This window comes from Typopeltis vanoorti, chromosome 7 (genome assembly GCF_054136105.1).
Source record: "Typopeltis vanoorti isolate ZY-2024b chromosome 7, IOZ_Tvanoo_1.0, whole genome shotgun sequence".
NCBI lineage: Eukaryota > Metazoa > Arthropoda > Arachnida > Uropygi > Thelyphonidae > Typopeltis > Typopeltis vanoorti.
In genome coordinates, this window is record NC_143555.1 from 68,472,501 (window position 1) to 68,495,025 (window position 22,525).

A 22,525-nucleotide genomic window follows, 5' to 3' on the forward strand; every position below is an offset into this window, starting at 1 on the left:
GATCCTCTCCTCCCGTTAGCACATCCTGGAGTCTATTACATCTGCTGCACCTGTAACTTACCGTACATTGGTGAAACAGGAAGGACAAACCCTATACGCAAGAAAGAACACATTAGATACATTAAATATAACCATTATGGTGAAGCAGGCTTCTCAGACAATGCGCTCAACACCTTACACCAAATCAACTGGAAAAGCACTTGCTCTTTAAACCACACAAAAAGCTGGTATGAAAGGAAATTTAAGGAAGCCTGCAAAATCCTGATAAACCACCCAAATATCAACAACAAAGATGGCATGAAAATTCCAAGGATCTGGATGGCACATATTCAGCCTACCAAATATATAAGATCCAGCATAAGTCAGGACTCTAGCCAATCTTCAGCTAGTATTAGAAACCATTCCATACCAACTGGCTGGGACTCTAGCATTGATGTATAATTTTTTTCACCAGAGGTCAGGCCAACAATTGTTGTAGCGGTTGGTCAGTATCTTTAATAAACCAGTTTGATTGTAGTGTAGCTTGTTTTTTGTGTATAGTTGTATGCTCCAGAAGATGACCTTGATGTAAAGGTCGAAACGTCAAATGTAGATTTTAGTTATGTTAAACTAAAATTTTTATTCAAACGGTAGTTGTCTCCATAATTTTCAATTTTATCCTGCTCAAGATTAAATGGTGATCACTTCCAATTTCAAATCCCCTGTACACTGGTGTCCTGCACTAGGGAGAAAACATCACTATCAACAATAACATAGTCAATGAGACTTTTCTTATTCCTTGCTTCTTCTCTCCATGTGAATTTGTGCACATTTTTATGATGGAACATTGTGTTAGTAATAGCCAGCTTATGTCCTTAGCAGAAATCCAACAAGTATTTGCCATTATTATTAGCTTTGCTCCTTCCTCCAAATTTTTCCAAAATATTTCTCTATATCTGACAATCGTTTCCTACTGTGCTATTTAATTTTCCAACAAGGACCAACTTTTCCTTTTTCCATTGTGTCAGTTGCTTTCTCTAAAGCCCCAAAATATTTCTCCACTTCTACCTTAGTAGAATCTTCTGTGGGACTGTAGGCACAAATAAGTCATAGTTCAGTTCCCCATTTTGATATTTGTCCACATCTCTCTCTCTAGTTGATATTGACTGCTATTCAAGATGATTTGCCTCATATTTAGTGTTGAATCCTATAACTACTCCTTTTCCCTGATTGTTATTGCCTGAATATAACATTTTGTATTTATTGTTAGAATGATCTCCAGTTTGTCTTTTTTGTTTCAGTCACCCCTATTTTGTTGATCTGGTACTTATCCAATTCCTCGGCCAGTGCTATTTCTTTGCCATTCAGGCTTCTTATTTTGTCTCTGTATACTGATGAATGAATACTGATCTTGAACTCTGGTGATATTGAGTTGGGATGTGTTTCAGGATTTGTTCCAGTGGCCGACTTTCGCTGTTCGCCCTGGTTCTCTGACGAAACAACGGAGGGGGGGGGGCTTGTTTAACCAGGCAACGTCCCAGCCAGCATGAAATTCTGCCATGTTGTACCATCATTTTATATTGTGGTTTAAACCAATAAGAATACAGTTTGGTCGGCTAAATCCCAAATTGCCAGCCCATCCTTGTTTGTTCAGTATCCAGGTAGATACTTAACAAGGTGCACCACAAGAAGGTGAGGAAGCCACTTATCCCTCTTAGTGAAACTAGTCTGGTTTTTTTTTTTTTTTTTGTTAATCAATTAAAACCCAATTTCTTGTAATGACTGTGGCTTTATTAATTTATAGGGGCTATCTGACAACAGTGGTGTCCATTTAAATACCAGTGGCTCTGTTCATTTGAATAAGGCCATTATATTTTTAAAAGATCAGAAATAAAATTAAAGGAAATTTATGTCAACAGGGATGAGTATTCCAATATAGGGAAAGATTAAGTGAATGGGAATTTTGACATTAAAGTGTAAGTAAGAATGGTATTACATTCTTATGTACTAATTCACAAAACTAAAAGAATAAGCTCCTGTAATTTAATTTATAAACTGGAGAAATTAAGCTGCATGTTGTAAGGATTTCTGAATCGCCACATAACAAGACTTTCTTAAATATGCGTTTCAGATATTTCCTGTATTGTTCTGAAAATAGCCTTTAAATCATGTTTTTTATTGGCTTTTCCTTTTTAACATTTTAAATCTATTTCCTTTTGAATTAAATTGTACATGTTCCTGTTTTCTGATGAGTTTTCTTTTTAATATTTTGTTTCATTTCTCTTCTTTTAGCAATCAAATTCAGAATTTCACTAGTGTCATCCATTATTGGTCCTAACAGGATGACCAAGGGCCTCGGATGATGATTTTAAAATACTTTTTTTACCTTCTTCCCATAATTTTTCTATATTGTCTATTTGATTGTCATCGAGATTTTCTGATTTTAGTTTTAGAAGCTTATTAGGTTTAATCCATGAACACGCAACTGTATATGTAGAAGGATTCCAATTTAAGCATGTGTGCTACTGTTTATTGCATTCAATTCCTATTGTTGTTCGATAATTGTACTGATGTCTTATGATACATAAGACGAAATATTTACATAACAAAAAAGTTATTTACCGTGGCACATATGTTATTCTATAGTTATCTAGGAGTGGATCCAAGTGTTGTACTCGTACTCCTCAGAAGAAAGGCCAAACTTCTATAGTACTAGCCATCACTTGGTGAGAGATAAGTTTCATTGTACATTTTAATGCCACCAGTTTGCTTTTTTGGAGTTGAAGTGGACAAAAAAAAAGCCATATTTGTATTCTAGAACAAAGGCCCTGATTATTTTCTCCCCATTTCTTTCAGCATATAGTATGAGTGATGTTTTCGGAGTTGTCAGATATCATCATGGAAAGACCCAACATTTCTTCAGAATTTTAACAAGGTCTGGATACAGGCTGGCTATTCTGCTTACTTGCTACCAGATAGTCCAGTTTTTAATGGCAACATTTTATGAGGTTCCCAAGTTAGTCAGCAATAATTTTACTATGACTATTCTGTCTAGTGTTCCAGGAAGGAGTCTGTGTAGTGGTATGAGGGTGTTGGGAAGCACTACCAAAGCCACAGTTTGCAGAGAAATTGGATGTAATTGGCCATGAAAATGGTTTAGTAAAGAATCCATTATTGTATTTCATCTCAACAACTAAGAAAGGGTAAAAGGACACCTCCTAAAAGCCTTTCCTTCCAGATTTACTTCACAAGCTGTAGTCTTAGTTCCATCTTGAACAGTAATTCATTTTCATCTCCAGTCTGCAAATCACTTACTTTTCCTAACAACTAAAATTTCAGTTTGGTCAAGCACTACTCACTCAGTTTATCCACACTCTTTGACTCACAGAGGTGGATTTCTGTTTGTTTGTTCTGAAATACCATGCCAGATACTTTCTGACTTAGAATCTTCTCTTTTTGATCATCTTTGTATGAAAAAGTTTTAGTTCATATTCTGAACTTTTTGATTTATTTTCATTCATTGATTTTCTCCACTCCATCCTAATAGTGAGATTTTTCATTGAGAGTTTAATGTTCTCACACTCCATATTTCCTTTTTCAACTACATGGAATCAAGCAGGTGGAGATACTGAGTTATTTGCTATCACCACAGATTTTACATAAATTGTTCATATGCTTATCAGAAAAACCTAACCACTTCAAACACTTTGATCTCTTCTCAGCTAGTGACCTATCTAAGTATACCGTGGATGTTTATCCTCTAGGCAATTCAGACCACAATATGGTATTTCTACTTTGTTGGAGTGGCACTTACACAGTCATGCTCATCTTTGTTTTGCCTCTCTTAAGAATTTCAAGTACGAGGATCTTTATGACCTCAGTGCCTCATTTCTTCAGATTAATGTTTTCAATCTTATGATCTAAATAGTTGCATTGAATGTATCACTGAATCAGTTCTTATTGGAATGGAAACATTTATTCTCCATTCTTTAAATTCTCATTACTTATCTAACTAAGCCTTGGTTTTCTCCAAGAAATGTAGCAAGACTGTACTGTATGGAATGTATTTGACGTATTGCAGAATGTCATGTTCTATCTTTCTTTTTTGTTTATGCCAAAGTCCAAAAAAGCTGTAAGCAAACTAATCAGCATGTCATATTGAAAGGACTAAAAGCAGAAAATGCATCATGTTTAAATTGCAGTCATGCTTTCTGGTCTCTTGTTAAAGCTATTGGCCATGAGTTTTGATCAACTCTGCTTTCACCTCTTTTGCTTTTGGATGGTTCCATTGCCTACAGAAAATCCAGTCTCCTGACTTCTTATTGTTCCTCTAATTCTGGAATAGATGATTTTGGTAACTGTTTCATATCATTCCAAACACATATTTAATTCCCCATCTTTTTTTGTGTGTGTGTGTGCCAAAAAAAAAAAAGAGATTAAAAGAATCATGTGAAAGTCTTCTGAATATTCAGTCTCCAGATACCAGAATATAATTTCTTGGCATATTTAATTTATAGTATAACGAAGCGAAAAAACTTTCAACATCTATCTCTAATCCAAAGTATTTTAGTAATAAGGTGTGACACCTTTTGACTACTTGTATATGAAAATATGACTTCTGCATTACTTCAACCTTTGTATCACTTCTGGTCTGACTTCCACTGATGAGATCTCACTAAAGGTTAATGATTATAAAGGTCCAAAGCTGAGATTGTTCCCGAATACTACAACACTCTGTGCTTAACTCTAAGACTGCTACATTGACGTTGTTTCCATTAAAAAAGTAAAATTTGGTATAAAGAAATCTTTAATCTCTTTCGCCGTGTTCTTTGTTTCATAACTTATTAAAGTTCCAAGGATACCCTAACAGGAGGGATCTTGCTTGGAGAACTGTCTTCCAGTCAATACCATCAAATGGAGGTACTTTAACATCAGAGGTATTTTTATAAAATACCAATCTGTGACATCTGTTACCGATCGGAAACAGAACATGCATTCTATAGCTGCCTCTTGCCCTGCATATTGGAACAGATTTTGTAATGTGTTGTGCATTCCATTACTTGCAACAGAACGGGTTTTTTTTTTGCAGTACCCACCACCTGTCAGCAATGGGAAGAGAATTTTGATTTTTATAATTAATGAATTAAAATACCATTTATGGAAGGTGAGAAAGAAACATGGATTTGAAAACCAGTAATATGACATCCAAATGCTTTATAATATTGTATTGTGAAATTTTTATTGTTCAGTCCGACTATTTTTGTATTTAGAAAGAAGCATTCTAGGAGATATCAAATTTTTGACTAGATGGTGTAGACCACCTACATTATGCAATATTCACTAGGGGGTAATAAAATTCTGTCTATTCTTGCTATGAGAGGTTTTTAAATAGTTCCATCCTCTTAATTCAATGTGGTCTTATAATCAATTGCAGGGATGACTGGAGAGCAATCCCAGGCAGAGAGGGCCAACTCAAGGAGGTTAACTCAGATAGGCTAACCACCTGGGTATCAGTGCTTTAGTTTCGATTGGTCTTTTGGTTGTTCATCTATATGAGATTGGTGAAAAAGGAAAACTGAGATCCTTGGGCTATATAATGATATAAAAAAGCTGAGGCGTTTTTCTCTGTTTCTCATACTATGCATCTGTCTTTTCTTTCTCCTAATACTATCAGGCTCTCTTGCAACCCTGTGTTAACTACTCTAGGCCTATGATGAGCACTTCTTTACTTTTTCACCTCACTAAAGGTTGAAACCAGTCTGGATAGTGGCCCTTCCCATAATGTATAGTATTATACATGTCCATAAGGATATGTGCATTGCATTATGGGATACTAAGGCAATTGATGTGAAGCCATTATCTTCTATATATATACTAGTAACCGAGTTGTAAAGTGACTTCATGCACAAACGTTGCTTACACTTGGATAATGGATGAAACTAAGAATATAATTTCTTGACATCTTTAATTTATCAGAAAGTCTCCTAGGTCTGGTGTTGTTTCTTCAACATTTGTGCTCCAGAGGTGACTAGTGTTCTACATCACCTTTTCCATCTCTTGCAGCTTGGAAATTATCTCACATTTAACTCATTGTGCTCTGTCTCCTATACATAAGTATGTGAGACAGAGAAAATGCCTCAGCTTTTTTATATCATTATATAGCAATGGAGAAAACTTAACATTTATACCACCATGAAGCCTCTCATCTAATAAACGATCAATAGTATGGATTCCACCATTGTCAATCAACAGAGGATCTTCTTGCTTATGTTGAACAATGCCATGGAAAAGTTTGGGAAATCTGAAGTGATTGTTCATATGATCATCTCAATTTTACAAATGACTTGCCAGTTTTATATCTAAAAGCACATTGAGGATAAGAATCCGCTGTTTACATTGCACACTGGATCCTTATCCCCAAATTTTTCAACCAGTTCTGGCATTCCACAAGGCTTTTAAGCACTCTCTTCCTTCTGTATATATATTGTTGACCTTCAGTTGACTGAAAATTCAATATCCAGTTTTCTGATGACAGTACTGCAGTCCTTCTCATCTGGTAAGCCTTGTACTACACAAACTGCTAAAATTTCCAGAATATCAATTTCTATAACCCTCATCTCTTGTCTTAGTCTTTCTTCAGTGAGACGTAGATAATTTCAATACTAGTAAACTTCAGGTCTGTTTTATTTCTTACAAAAAAAAAAAATAAATAAAAATAATCCTTTTCTCCAAGTTTTGCTTTTGACAACAGAAATCTCTAGACGATATTTCTTTTCGTTGGAGTACTCTAGCCTCAAATGTTTCTTGACATATTAGAAATATTGCCTCCTCAGCATCTAAAAAATTAGGTTTTTTTTCTTTTCAATCAAGGTGTAACTTATCTCTGAACATTTGTTAACTTTATTCTAATACAAATCCACCCTATCATTGAATATTGTTCTCACATTTGGGTGGGTTAATACCCCTAAGAATGTTTGGCTCATTACTGAAGAGAGTAGTTAAGTTGTTAATGACTACTTCATACTTTTTTCACATTGATGTTCAGTTTCTGCTCTTGAAATTTTCTACAAATATTTCTATAGATACACTTCATTAGAATTGGAATCAATAATGATTCCATTATCTTCTTAATGTGTAAAACACATGCAGAAGCTATTTAACACCCTTCACAGTTTAACTCCAAATTGAACAGTCCTTTTGCTGTTCAAGTTGTTTGTCTTCCAGAACAGTCTTCCCTCTTTCCTAAAGTGTGTACAATTCCTTATACCATTATTAATAAGTTTCTTTTTTTTTAGATTAATTTTTAATGGAATGTTTGCCATTATCACATGTATTAGACACACATATATTCATAAGAATATAGTAATTTTATTGCTGCAAATATCTCAACCAGAAACTAACTGTCATCATCAGAAAATCACAAGGTGAAGCTACAACAAAGAATGTTATCCAATTTACAGAGATTGAGCCATGTACCAGATGTCACCTAGTGGGTGGTTACAATAAAATAAAATAAGAATACAATTAAGATCCAAATTTAAAATGATTTGAAATAAAATTAAATTTAATTGGATAATGAAATGACACAGCATTATATTAAATTAAAAAAAAATAAAATAAATAAATCTAATTCAAATAGGGAAGAACACTAGTGCTTTCCATTTATGAGGATGAGACTCTCCCAAATCTTTGGCAATAGAGAGACAATCATTCTGATTTAAATTTGGATGGTAGAAGTGCTTCAGCACTCTGTAAATTACTGCTAAAACCTAAACCTGCACCAATGTAAAAGGCAAGTATTTGGTCAGACCACTATGCTGAGCAAGGCCAGATTTTTCAGGTTTATTGTTCTTAATATAAAATTGGTGTTCTTGTAGTTGTTTTTCAACAGAACATCCCATTTGTCCAAAGTACAAGTGGAGAAACTCAAGCTGAACCTGGTAAACCAGATGGAGAAAGAGAGAGAGAGTGGGGGTGTTTATCTTTCATGGATGGTAACCAAGAGGAGATTTTGTTGATAGGGAAAAAAGTAGGAACTAAATTATATATTTTTCAGGATCTTAGTAATTGTCTCAGAGATGCCTGTGATATATGGAATAGATACTTGCTGTTCAGGGGTTTGAGTGATGGGCTTGTAAGGGTCCAGGATGCATTTAAACTTCCTTAAGGTAAAACCATTCTGTAATAGGATGCATTGAATGGGACTTAATTCTTGTTGGAGAGCTTGAGAATTGGAGCAAATAACATGTGCTCTGTTGAGCAAAGATTTCAGGATGCCTATTTTTTGAGATGGATGAAGTGCTGTATGTAACTTACCTTCACAGGCTGCTACCTACAGCAAAATTTAGCATGTGAAACCTACCTTCACAAGCTGCTGCATACAGCACAGGTTTCTCCAAACCTTTTCATGGAATGGGTCCAAATGTTAGTGACATATTTCTAGGAGATCTCTTGTGGATCTGGAGTGACAAAATCCATACTCGTGGTCACTAATTAGATAACATTTCTCAAGGTGTTGAAGAAGCCTGTTGATAACCTTCTCCATTACTTTAGATAAAACTGATGTAAGAGCAATAGGTCAATAGCTTGATGGTGTTAAATAGTGAATGAAGCTATGTTATGTAATTTATTTATTTTTCATTCACATTTAACATTGCTTATTAAATATTAATCATGACTTATATAAAAATATTTATTATTCCTTAATTAAGAAATTACTAATCAAATATTTATTCAAAACCTGACCTACTATTAATTTATAAAATAATGATATGTTTAGAATTTTATATAACTAAATATATATGGTGTAACGTAAAGTGTATTTTATATTTAGCTGTATACGTGATCAAAAGGTTGAGGAAGTAGCTTAAATATTATATTGTTCTTATTTGTGAAATATTTAATGTTATGTAATCACTCATGTAGCAGTAATATAGCATACATTACATTGGCGAAATGTTTACGCTTAGTCGCTGTTGTCATGGAGACGCACGCGTAAACAACCACGAGTGGAGTAGAGCGTGGCGTTCGAACGTAAGGTGGGAGTGAAGGTCATAGATAATATAGATATATAGAGATAAAGCAGATAGAGAAGGAAGGTCATAGATAAGACAGGGAAGGGAGAAGAATTATTATTAAGGAGTGAGGAGAGAGTTTTGCGGAACCAAGATTATAAAATCCTGAGGGCAGAAATTTATGAGTTTAGTGTTCGGAAGTGAACCTATAAGTAGTGAAACATAAAGTTTAATGTTATAAGCGAAATCTGCTGTTGTTATGAAGAAAGGTTGATGCCGTAATCAGATAAAAGGAAACTGGACAGTCAATGTGAAAATTCTGATTAGTTCCAGTTAATCTGGATTACGATTTTAATTCTGTGTTGCCCTAGGAAAAGGTTATATTGATTATATTGGAGAAAAGTGAATAAGAACAGATATCAGTACCTAATTACTGTTGTTTGGAATAGTGAAGTGCGACTAACAGTAGTATAGTTTGAACTGTGGAGAAATTTTATTATGTGTGTTCCGCTAATGTTAATTAAGTTAATTCATAAGTGCTCTCTCAATAATTTGATGTGTTGAAGAAATTGTCTGGTAAGAGTAGTTGTATAAGTTTCTCTATTCTAGCATTAACTGTAATATATCTCCGATGCTCAAGGTCCGGGAATATATTTGCTTGGAATATAGCTTACGTAGTTTATTGCCTGCTGTGAATATAAACATTGAGCTGATAAATTTGTGAAGACTGAATAAATGTGAAATTGTTATATTAACTTGAGATAAGAAGATTTGTGTATTTGAGACTGTGAATAGTATATGAAAATTAGAACATTGAATTAGCATCAGTGACCTAAGAAGATGTGTTAAGTTAATTGTATAGTTCCATTTTAAAATAGAGTTCTTGTATTTGTTAACCATATCATATATTAAATGTTTTATTTTGTTGATCTAAATATTGTGTTTGCCTGAATTCCTTATTATTGCACCGTTCATAAATATTCGAATCTTGCGGGAACCCCAAGTAAAAATGATAATAGATGATTTGGCCTAATGAGATGACTGCTAACTTAATTTAGAACTGATCCTACTATTTATATAGACTAATCTAAGAATAGGGTGGCGCAGTATAAATATAAATTTCCCTACTTTTGGATCGGTGATCATTTCGTAATTAGTTGTATTATTCATAAAAGTGACTTGAAACTAGATAAATTTAGAACACGACAGAAGGAGTCGTCACGACAATGGTAAACATTTATCTTTTTTGGAACTGGTTGTATATGGACTTTTTTCCATGCTGAAGGGTGGATGCCAGCTGAGTATAGTTTAGTGAATAGATGATAGAGAACAGGTGTTCAGGAGCACATCTCTTGAGCATAATGGGCAGAATCCCATTGGATAAAGTTGGGACTGACTGTCTTTGTAGTAACTAAGTTGTTTTGTAGTAGCATATTTGTAGTATCTAAATTTAATTTTATTTCAAATCATTTTAAATTTGGGCCTTAATTGTAATCTTTTTTACTTGTTTGGAACTTTATCAGATGCCTTTTCAGAATCTAGAAATCTTCATCTCTTGGTACAGCATCAAATCCTCGAATTACTAATTCAAGTTCTTCCTGTTTAAAAAAAAAAAAAATCATAGTCTTTTTTTGAGGTATTCCTGAAATCAGGACTGGCTGCCTTTTGTAGTATCTAAATAGTTTAGATAGTTATATCTTATCACCATTTTTTGTATTTTAATTATAACCAACTTTTCCAAAATCAGAAGTATCATTAAGTTCTTAATGCATTCTTTTAAAATGCCTGGCAGTATTTTATCCATTTTTATTCCTTTATAATTTTGTGGTATATCCATTACTTTTCTTTAATGACTTTCATGAATATGCTCTAGAAGTCTCATTTTAAATCTACATGAATTTTAAAATTAACTTTCTTTCTTCATAAAGGAAGTGAAAATTACCTGAAGGATAAATGCATTTAATAAGTTGTTAAATATTAGAGTAACATTAATTGAAGAGAATAACTTATATTTTCATTAATAGGTTCTGTACTTAAAAAATCTGTATCCAAAAGTGCAAATGCATGAATTGATAACATTATTTGGAAGATTTGAATCCTCAAATGGCAAACCAATAAATTACAGACTACTTTCAGGAAGGATGAGAGGTCAAGCATTTATTACATTTTCAAGTAAGTTTTATTTTTCATTATCTTTGATGATAAATGAAATCCTCTAAGTGGGAATCATTGAATATATAATTTTAATGTTTGAAATCTGCAGGATTAATGCAGATGAGCATTATTATTCTGATATAAGAGTTGTTTATTTTATTAAATTACTTTTTTTCCCTTTTGTATTTATTTATATATATATATATATATATATATATATTTTCTAAAACTTTATGACTGTTCAAGCTGAGGGAATACAGAATACTTTATTTATAATTAAAAGGTAGCACAAGTGGTTTTGTCCTGCTTCAGAGGACCTCATCAGTGCATAAAAGAGAAGGAAAGGTACAGACATACAGTAAACATTAGAAGTAAAATGTACATTAAGAAAAGATTGCTTTCATTTTAATCTGTTCTAGATCTATTTTTATTGCTGAATGCATATACATGATAGTTTTGCATTTCCCATAATCGAATTGTAGATGAGTAACAATCTGATAAGTTATAGCTGAGATTAAAATTCAGATGAACAGGGTTGAGTATAATTTCCATAGATTCTAATCTTTTTCTCAATCTCATCATAGCATCAGTAAAAGATCTCAGATGTAAACCATTTTACTACATGTTTGGTAGATTGGTCATTCTTGGGATCTCCAGAATTCAGAACATGATTAGATAGAGCTAAGGCCCTGGATCATTCATGTGAGTTCTCTAACATGCTCCTCTATATAAAGTTCTGTGGATTTTTCTGTCTATGGAATGTTCATAATAAGAAATATTACAATCACACCAAAGGTAGTAAACACCTGGATATTTTAAGCAAACATGTTTTTGTGATACTGGATGAAGCAAGGATCATAGTTTGGTTAGGGATGTGACTGTGGTTCAGATTTTATGTTTCTTGAGAATTTTTGCTAATTTCGTTGTAATGGAGCTTATGAACACAAGACAAACATCATAACCTTCCATTTCATTGTTATCAATTAGTTGGTGGGTTGAACAGAAGTATTGAAACATTCTTTTTATTATAGCCATTCTTCTGAAGTATGGCTAAAAGAAATTTCAGTTCCTTGGGTAATTTCTTCATTAACGAGAGTGCAGACTTGAACTCTTAATGTTGATATGATCATAGCATGAAGATATGTTATTGTGCATTGGTTTTCTGTATATTGTACTTATAAGTCTGAGAGATGAGTGTGAATAATCCTGATTTTAGAAAAGGAAAAGAAGAATCATTGGTTTCCAATCTGAGGTAAATTTTTTAATGTTGGTTGTTCAGATGGTTTAAGAAATTTTGATGTGTGTGTATCCTCCATAACTCCAAGACAAGAAAACATTATTAGTGTATCCATTCCAGAAACTGGTAGGTTTAATAAGTGTTCTCTCTCGCTCCCCATATATAGGAGAGAAGGATTGGGGGCAAGCAAGCATTATATATTAATGCTTGCTTGCCAGAGTAACTTCTTTGTTTTTAGTGTTTAGAGTTTTTTTTGTGTGTGTGCTACAAGTATTATTTGTACTCCCTGAAGATGTCTCCAAATATTGGAGACTCCAAATGCGTCCAAAATATTGGAAGAATTAAAAATAGCTTTTAATCCCAGTTTAAGTTTTTGTTGATCTTCAGCTGCTTCATTTGCTACATTAAGTGGCATGTGCAGTCAATAATTCTTCCTTTCATCTTGGGTAGCTGTAGTTATTATTATTATCTGATCTCCATGGAGTCAGACTCATCATGGAAGGTACACACTATTGCACAGAGTACTCATCCAACCATGCCTTAAACTGATTCAATGTTTTTTACATTCACAACACACTGAGGCAATGCATTCCACTCACCAACCACTCTCTCCATGCAAAGAACTTGCTATTCACTCTGCTCACACCCTCCTTATACAGTTTCCAGTAATATCCTCTTGCTCTACCCCCCCCCCTCTTATCCCATTCTATGAAAAATCTCTGATAACAACTCTTGACTAGCTGATATGTCTCAATCATATCCTCCCTCTTCCTCCTATTTGCAAAGCTTTGCAATTTACATCCTCTCATGTCCTTGTGCTCCACATTCCAAAGACTACTTACCACCTTTGTGAATCTTCTCTGGACCCTTTCTAACATACTAATATATGCTCGTCACCATGAAAACCTGGCAACCAAATCTGTGCACATTACCCATATGAGGCCTGATCAAGGCCTTCTACATGGCATCATATCCCTTTATTTCTGCATGTCAGAGTCCTTTGCATCATAGTTATTATCCAATGTGAAGTCTTCACAACTTGTGCGATGTGGTCCCTGAATTTCAGGTCCTTGTCTGCCACCACTCCCAGATCTCTCATCTCCTCTACCTCCTTTAAAATTTGCTCACAAACTGTATACTTCACATCCTATCATTGCTTTGCTTACCAAATTTCATAACCTTACACTTTGCAACATTGAACTGATAGTTCCACTTACCTGCCCATTCATGCATCCTATTCAACTCCTGAAAGGTCATAACACCTGCTTGACTCTACATTGCTCTCCCCAATTTTGCATCATCTGCAGATAGCTGCATATCACCAATTAAACCATCCTAATATCATTAATACGAAGGTTGTTTGAAAAGTTTGATAAAAAAAAAAAATAAGTTAAACACATTTTTTTGGAAAAAATCACCTTTATTTCTCAACATAATCTTCATCGAGGTCTACACATTTGGTCCAGTGAGTTTCCAATTTTTTCATTCTATCTAAAAAGTAGGATTTGTCAAATTGTGCAAAATAGTTATTGACAGCCTTGATGACATCCTTGTTAGAAGAAAATTTTTTCCCACTGAGACAAATGTTTAAGTTTGGGAACAAGAAGAAGAAGAATTCACACGGAGCCAAGTCCAGTAAATACAGTGGATGTGGAACCAATTCGAACCTCGATTCATGCAATTTTGCCATTGCGACGGCCGATGTGTGGGTTGGTGCATTGTCTTGATGAAAGAGCACTTTTTTTGTGTGCCAATCTTGGCCGTTTTTTCTTCAGTTCTTCTTTTAAACAGTCCAACAATGATACATAATAGACTCCTGTTATTGTCTTATCCTTTTCCAAATAGTCTATCATGATAATTCCTTAGGAATCCCAAAAAAAAAACAGTGGCCATCGCCTTCCCAGCTGACATAATGGTCTTCGCTTTTTTTCGGTGCTCTTTCACTGGGTATTGTCCACTGTTTTGACTGCTGCTGCTGCTGCTTGAACTCAGGTGTGTAGTGGTGGATCCAAGTTTCATCTACAGTCACAAATCGATGCAAAAAATCCTGCGAATTGCGATTAAACATGACCAAACACTGTATTGAAATATCTTTTCGCATGTGTTATTGATTGATAGTCAACAATCGCAGCACACATCGTGCACACAGCTTTTTCATGTGCAACTTTTCGTGCAGGATATTATACACCAATTCAGTTGAGATGCCTACAATCTCAGCAATCTCATACACTTTCACTTGGCGGTCTTCCATAACGATACCATGGATTTTGTCAATCATTTCCTTTGTAGTGACCTCAGTTGGGCGTCCGGAGCACGTTTCATCTTCAAATGGACTTACGGCCACATTTAAACTCATTTATCCAAAAATAAATAGTCTTTAATGCTGGTGCAGAGTCTCCATGAGCTGCATCTAACTTGGCTTTGAACTACATCTCACTGCATGAAACTAGTTTTCTTCCATTTTTATGAAAAATGGGAACACAATCATTTTAAATGTTTGCTAAACAAGAACTGCATGTCGCACATGGCTAAAATTTTGCCATGGGTCACGAAAAAGATGATACGTGTCTATGCTAGTATGAATGAACAAATTGTGTCACCATCTATTGGAAATTTACGAAACTTTTCAAACAACCCTCGTATACAAATGTAGAATACAAACAGTAGTGAAATTTCTTAGAGCAGTTGAAGGATATACAAGAATGGATAGAATATGAAATGAAGTAAGGGACAAAACATAAATAAGTGCATGTTAATTTATTTTCACAGTATTGGTGACAACATAGAATGACAAGAAAATAATTAATATTTATTAACTTATTTGCTGATATTTCACTGGTATTATATCCAGCATCTTCAGAGCACAAAAAAGTTTGTCACAGTATGCGAAACAATAATAATTTGGTATAACAGTGGGACTAGTTTAAAAAATTGTAATGGACAACACAAGAAAATGAAGTCCTAATTAGACACCATCTATGTTGGAAAAAGAGAGAAAGCAAGTATTAATTAGATCTTAAAATGACTGTCTCCCAGATTTTTGGTAAATTTATACACTTAAAGCTCTTGAGGTTGGAGTCTGTTTTAAAACTGCTGTTGATTCCCAAAACAATTGTTCTGACTTAAAATGACTTCTTTGTAGCACTTTTGTTTTTTTCCATTTGATTTCATGTGAAGGGGTATCCAAGGCATGGTCTGCTAGACCTGAGTTTATGAAGTGCTCTCTCTCCTTGTGACCATAAAAAATACACAAGGAGAGAGCACTTCATAAACTCCTGGATGTGATAAAGAAGAAAGTTTATGTGAATGGATAAGCATTGCCAATTTGACATAAGGTTTAAATACAGTGCATAGCTGATATTTATTAAGCATTCTAAATGAATGAAGATGTGGTTAGGAAATATAAGATTTTGATTCTTCTCATAACGGCATGAAATAGGTTTATAGCCCAGATCTTGAAATGAAGAGAAACATTGCTAAAGCCTTCTTCACAATCAGAATATTTGTTTATCATGCAGGCTTCTTCAGGGAGTTGACTCATCATGAGAAGGTCTCCTCCAAATCATACATTACCTAAATGTGTGACCTGGAGGAGATGCTCATTACATGCCATTACGAGAAGAATCAAGATCTTATATTTCCTAACCATACTGTTAAATATGCTAATTTTAATTATTATCTTATTAAAATATGTTATCAAATCTTCAAATATATCTTGTCTTCTGCACCTTTGTAAAAAACTATAGTTATCTCATTTAAACCTTTCTTCTTAACCTTTATTATATATCTGACTTATGGCCGCAAATAATAAAGCTCACGTGTGCAAAACTTGCAGAACAAAGAAATCGCCTCTGGCTGGAGCCAATCTCTTTGTCTGACCTACCGGTGTTTATTCTCAACTGAATTTGGAAAATTTATTTAGTTTCTATCTGCGCCACCAAATTCATGGGTGGGAGGTGAATCTCCCTCCAAAGAATAACACACAGTAAACCACACGGAACTTTTCTCTCTTAATTCTAAGTAAATCTATCAACTTAAATTTCCTGTTATGCAGTCGTGACAATATCTATTTTTAAAGCTCACACAGATTCGAATTTATGAGTAGTGCATTGGAAATAGAAATCAGGCAAGTTATTTAAACAAGTAAACAATTTATTTAACATCAATGAAGTGTACAATGGGTCAATTTTAAGTACTAAGTAAATTAGCATCTATGCTTCAAATCACAACTAATGACTATGTTTACAATTTAGTTCCTCATCATATTCAATTCTAGTAAGACCACATGTCTATAATTTTCTCTCATTAAACTTGGTTATACTCAGATTAATCTTACATAACATTCTGCAGGCTTAGGCAATAGCTATAACATAAAATACACAATGTTTCACTTTAAATTTTTAACCAGACCTTCTCTCACATATAACAAAATATCTCAACTATCAGCATAAGGCCTAAAGTCCTCAAGTATCACTATAAAACAAGTCCCTTAATTAAATCACCATCACAGTCTTTTTCTCTAGTTAAACAATGAAAAAATCTTACTTGAACAGATGTCTGGTCTTTTCTGAATGACCCCTGAAATCGCTTCTTTCTATTACCGTCTGACTTTAGTACTGCACTTGGATATCATCTCCAGGATTTCGTGAGATCTCCTCTTAATATCGGCGAACATTTAGATCTTGGCGGCATGAAAAACTCGACATCTAATTTCTTCTAAAACCATTTATCTTAGTCACGTTGCTTTCTCGGCATTTTCTATCTCGAACGCAGGTCTCGGATGGCGATTAGAAATCATTTCTCAAGATGTTATCAAAACTCTGCTGCTGTAACGTACGTCGCATCATCGTGCTTCTAGACTCCGGGACCCGTAACTTCCGGTCAGAACCCCACATGATCTCGAAACTTCTCGGTGACCAAGGAACCACCAAAAAACTCCCTGTCACCATAGCAAACCCCCTTTATATCTTGCCGATGACCTTGGGTTCTGCTATGTAGTAATCCCCTGGGTATTGCGTTGTTCTGCACCATTTGGTCGTTGCATTAAGGTGGGAACCCCCTTGCAATGTTGACCTTCGAGGTTTTGCAGTTGCCCCAGGTCATTAGTTAATACCTTAATCTGTCTAGAATTACCGGTGACTAAGAGGTTTCTTTAGACACAATTAATCTTACACTTATTTTTCTGTTCTTTTACAAAACTCTTTGAGGTGACAATATTCAGTAATATACAAAAAATATTATTTCCAAATTAAAAAATATGAAAATTTCTCTATTAACCCATAAGTATTTTTAGTGAATTTTGTTTACCAGTAAAATCGATATATATGGTATTTTTGTATAAAAAACCTTCTATACACGATTTTACAATACCTTTTGTTCAGTTTCTAGGGGGTAACCGTGAGTTCTCTCCCATCTCCTATGATAAAATCTCACTCCTGCCTCTATTGTGTGTATGTGTATACAGGGTGGCCCAAAATGTACCTACCAAGTTTAAATCCAATTTTATCTGTAATTAGCTGGTATAATTAGAAAAAAACTTTACCAATACATTATAGCCATTTGTGTTTGATGTTTATAATGTGTTGGTAAAGTTTATAGTACACACACACACACACACACACACACACACATGTATATATGTATTCCAACATATTTCCTCTTTTGCAATTACTCGAACCTTGAAGACCATAATTTGTCATCACATACCCATTTCCACAGGTCAGATATTATCTTGCTTACCTGCTGCTGGATCTTTTCAATTGTCTTTTCATATCTCTTGAACTCATTTGACCATATTCAAACACAGTAGTTTAAGATATGATCTTGAGTTGATCAAAGACATGCATCTTGGAAGAATGATTTCCTTAGTCTTATAAGCTAACGTTGTCTTTGGCATTGTAGTAGACCACCTTAACCTTTAACTCAGTGTCTACCATCATACCCTGTCTCTAGCTTCTTGGACCACTTGAAGCAAGTCACCCATTAATATAACTGTGGTAGTAATGTTTTTAGTCCAAAATGTTAAGCTTGCACTTAGCAATACTGAACTGACATTTATTGCCATTCTCAGAATCTGTTCAGATAAGGATGCAAGCATTGTGTATAGGAAATATCCTAGATTATTCTTATTAACTTTACATCATCAGAAAATAATTGTATATTACTATCCAGACTAACTCGGTATACAACTTAAACAGAAGTTCAAGTAACAAACTCTGAGCTACTCCACTAATCGCCCTCCATACATTCTCTGATACCTGTCATTCAGCAGCTCTCCTGACCATAACATTATTTTGCATTCCCAGAATGTGAGCAAATTGCCAAAGCAAGACCTATCTTTAACAAAGATGTGCTATTCCCCTAAATGACTACTCTAGAGATATTGATTGGTCCAAAACTGGCGATTCATGGAATATTCATTGGCAACTGTTCATTGAGGGATAATTTTTAGCAGGAAAAATTCATCACTGTAGAAATTCATTGTGAGAAAATTGAAATAATATTGTAATGATACACATATATGAAAAACTCATGCAAAACAAGATATATATTAGAAAATATAGTTTTTTTATTTTCTGTATTATTTATTTAATTAGATTTTATTTGATTATTTTTATTCTGTATAAAGGGAAATTAATACTTTGTATTTTACTAATCAATAAATTCCCTAATTTCTGTTTATTTCTTAAAATATTAATCTTTTTTCCTTCTTACTTAGATATTACAGATTCTGTAAATGGAATATCAATACATCTTGTTTTGCATGAATTTTTCCCACGATGAATTGTGTGGACACGATAATTGGCTACTTCTGTCTTAGTCTTTCCCTCCTCTTATATAATGGTATCATCTTTCACTCCTTCTGATCATTGCAAATTATGCTTGGGTTAAGTTTGAATGACTAAGTCCAAGGCACTGTTAATTATCTTATACATTCTTTCAGTGCCCTTGTTGATGTGCTGTCAATCCTTACAATATCTTTTAATTTTCAACATGTCCACTTTATCCTTTCACCCTTTTCCACCTCAGCTTCCAGATAGCTGTTGGGTTTGCTTGTGATGTATAATTACAAACGTGATGGTTTAATAATTCAGCTGTTTGTAAAGCGTCTAATGGTCATTTTTTCCTTTTTGTTTGCCACACAGCAAACTTTTTCTTTATAACAAGACTAACTACTTTCATAGTCTTATTTTATCTTCCTCATCATAGCTATCACTTTCTTAGCCTGCTTTTTACACCACTTCTAGGCTTGGTCATCATGTTTGTACTGGTATTAAATCCACAATATGTTCTTTTTATCCTTCAGAGATGCTTGGACATCTTCTATGCACAGCTGATTTCTCTAACATGCAGTTTTTAATGATAAGGTTTGTTTCAAGCTGTATCTCAGTCTTTCTTTCATAATTACCTGGTTTGTAGTTCTACTTATCTTTTTTCTTGAAACTCCTGCATGACTTATCACCTTCCAAATAAAACTGCATGGTCTGCAGTTGGAGGCAAAATGGCTACTTTATTTATATACAGGTCTCAGATGCTGTTACTAGATTAGATATTCCTTCACCACAAGCAAACCTTTTATCAAATGGCATAAGGTAGTTATCCCTAACTCTAAATTCTTTTTCTTTCGTTTTGCATGCTTTCTCATTGTCTTTATATTTGAAATTACTCATAATGATAGACAGTCGTACTTGTATCCATAAGATTTATCTTTCTATGCAGTTCACAACTCTCTTCAGATGACTGGAGCAGCCTTTGTAGTTCGTTCAGCATCAGGTATGATGTTAGGTTAGAAAAGACCTCAGGTTGAAATTTGTCTAGGATGTGAATAATCTTTATAGAGGATTTTTAAATCGAAGGTGAGTTAGCTAGTCCATACAGAGGTGGCAGAGACTTTCCTCCTAGAAACTTTCATTTTTCATCCTGCAAAACAGGCAACTGTCCAGAAGAGCTTGCACAATTTACAGACATACTGGCCTTGTAGCCTTATTTGCTTAACTCTGAAACAGCAGTCTTCAGGTGAAGATGGCCTGTAGCAGCATGCAATTATGTATTATCAAAAACATTCCACACATCAGCATACTATGTGCTATTTTTCTTGCACAGGCTGTTCATTGCAATTTTAGTAATCATATTGCTTCTCATCTGTGTCATATCTTGGAAACAACAGGCTTAGAGTTTTAACTCTTTTGCTCTTTCATCTCATTACAAAACACTTTTCTAATCTTCTCACACCATACTTACAACACTGCACTCTGATCTTTCCCTCTGCTTCTACTTTGATATTACTTTCTTATATCTCACCTCTTTTACATCTATATTACTGCTATGCACTTTACCAGTTCCTTTCATGCTCTCATTCTTTCTCATGTGTCACTACCTGCCATGTCAGACTGTTTGATCCCTTTTTAGAAATTCTGCTGCATTCAAAATATTACATCTACCTTATTAGCACACAATTTTTGATAAATTCCCATGCTATCCTTTCCTTTCCTTCTGTAAACTACTCACATTTGCTAATGCATACATCTCGCACACAGGTGCATTCACATGAAGCTGTTCTTTTCATGTTAGTTAATAATGGAAGTAGTTCGTCCTTCATGTCACTGGATGTACTAACTTTAGACAGGAGATGAATATCAAAGTTGAACAAAGCTAATTGCGTCTGTGTTATGCTACTACACTTGCTTACTTTTAAAGATAAAATTTCCAGTGTGAAATCTCAAGCCTACTTCAAAAGATCGATGTTTGGTCTCTAGAGCATGGTTTCTGGATTATGGAAAAAATACACTGGTGTCCAAAAGCAAGGATGAACAGTATATCTGAAGATTACAACCTGCAAATTCAGATAAATAAGCTTTTGGCGATTTGTATAACTGACAATTTCGAGTAGAAAGAAAGCAGGCACACATTCAAATTTTCAAATCGCACACAAAGGAGTTACATGGTAGTACTCAACAGGATAAAAAGCAAAAGGCTATGCTAAGCGAATTGTGTTTGAAGAAAGCTCTTTTTGTGAAGGAATAAAGTTACAAATTTGGATGTCTTATAATGTCTCAAAGACATCATCTAGATGATTTGACATGGGAAAGAATGATTGAAAAGCTCGAAGGCTGCATAATTACTGATATTTCCAGAGAGTTTGGAATCTCACAGAGTGTTATATCCAGGCTCTGGGTAGTGTTTCAAACCAATGGAATGTATTCCAGACTTTGCAAAGAGGTCGCTCTCACTCTTCCATGGAGCATGAAGGCAGATTTTTCATTATAACAGCAAAATGCAATAAATGCACCACAGTAGGTTAGCTTGCAAGTAGGCTCCATTCAAGCACAGGTACGTGGATGTTTCAACAAACTGTGGCAAGACGTTTGCAACAAGCAGGCCTATACACCAGAAAGCCTATAGTCTGTATTCCTCTATCCACAGCTCATCCTATAGCACATTTTCAGTGGTGTTGTATCCATAAAGATTGGACAAAACACCAATGGGCTAATGTACTCTTTACAGATGAGAGTTGTTTTAGTCTTTCCTCTGATTCTAGATGACACTTGATCTGGCATGAAAGTGGCACTGCTTATCATAGCAAGAATGTGTTATTGAAAGGGATAGATATGGCGGTGTGGGGAGGCATTTTACTTAATGGTTGCAGCAAAGTTCTTCAACATCATGTTTAATTGCTCCATGGTGCTGTAGGCAAAGAATTCATTTTTATGGATGACACTGCCACACCACATCATACATGAGTAGTGGAGATATTTCTGGAGACCAAGGATATTAATCAAATCGAGTGGTCAGCACACTTCCTAGATCTCAACCCTCCTTAGAACACATTTGGGACGCAATAGGGAGACACATTGTTGCTCGAAATTCTCCTCCAGAAAACAAACAAGGCCTTATCCTTGGTCTGAAGGAGAAGTGGATCAGTTTGCCTCAAGGACTCCTGAATCACCTTGTGCTAAGCATGGTTCAGGGTGGACATATTCCATACTGAAATGTCTCTCTGCATAGTTTTCTGTAAGCACTGTGCATTAATTCCTTAACTATGTCCTTAGGAAATTTGTAACTTTTGCCAAAAACATATTGCAATTTAATTTGTACAAAAATTATGTCTGCATTTGGCTGTAGTCATGAAATTTTTTTCACA

At 34.6% G+C, this 22,525-nt stretch overlaps 1 protein-coding gene across 1 annotated transcript in view; it reads left to right on the forward strand.

Annotated features, from left to right (window-relative positions):
- LOC150104751 (RNA-binding protein 41-like) overlaps nt 1-22,525 on the forward strand; it is a 123,691-nt gene that overhangs the window by 94,823 nt on the left and 6,343 nt on the right. Inside the window, exon 5 of the mRNA XM_090395930.1 lies at nt 11,018-11,165. Coding sequence (XP_090252056.1) covers nt 11,018-11,165 — 148 coding nt within the window. The remainder of the gene's footprint in view (nt 1-11,017; nt 11,166-22,525) is intronic.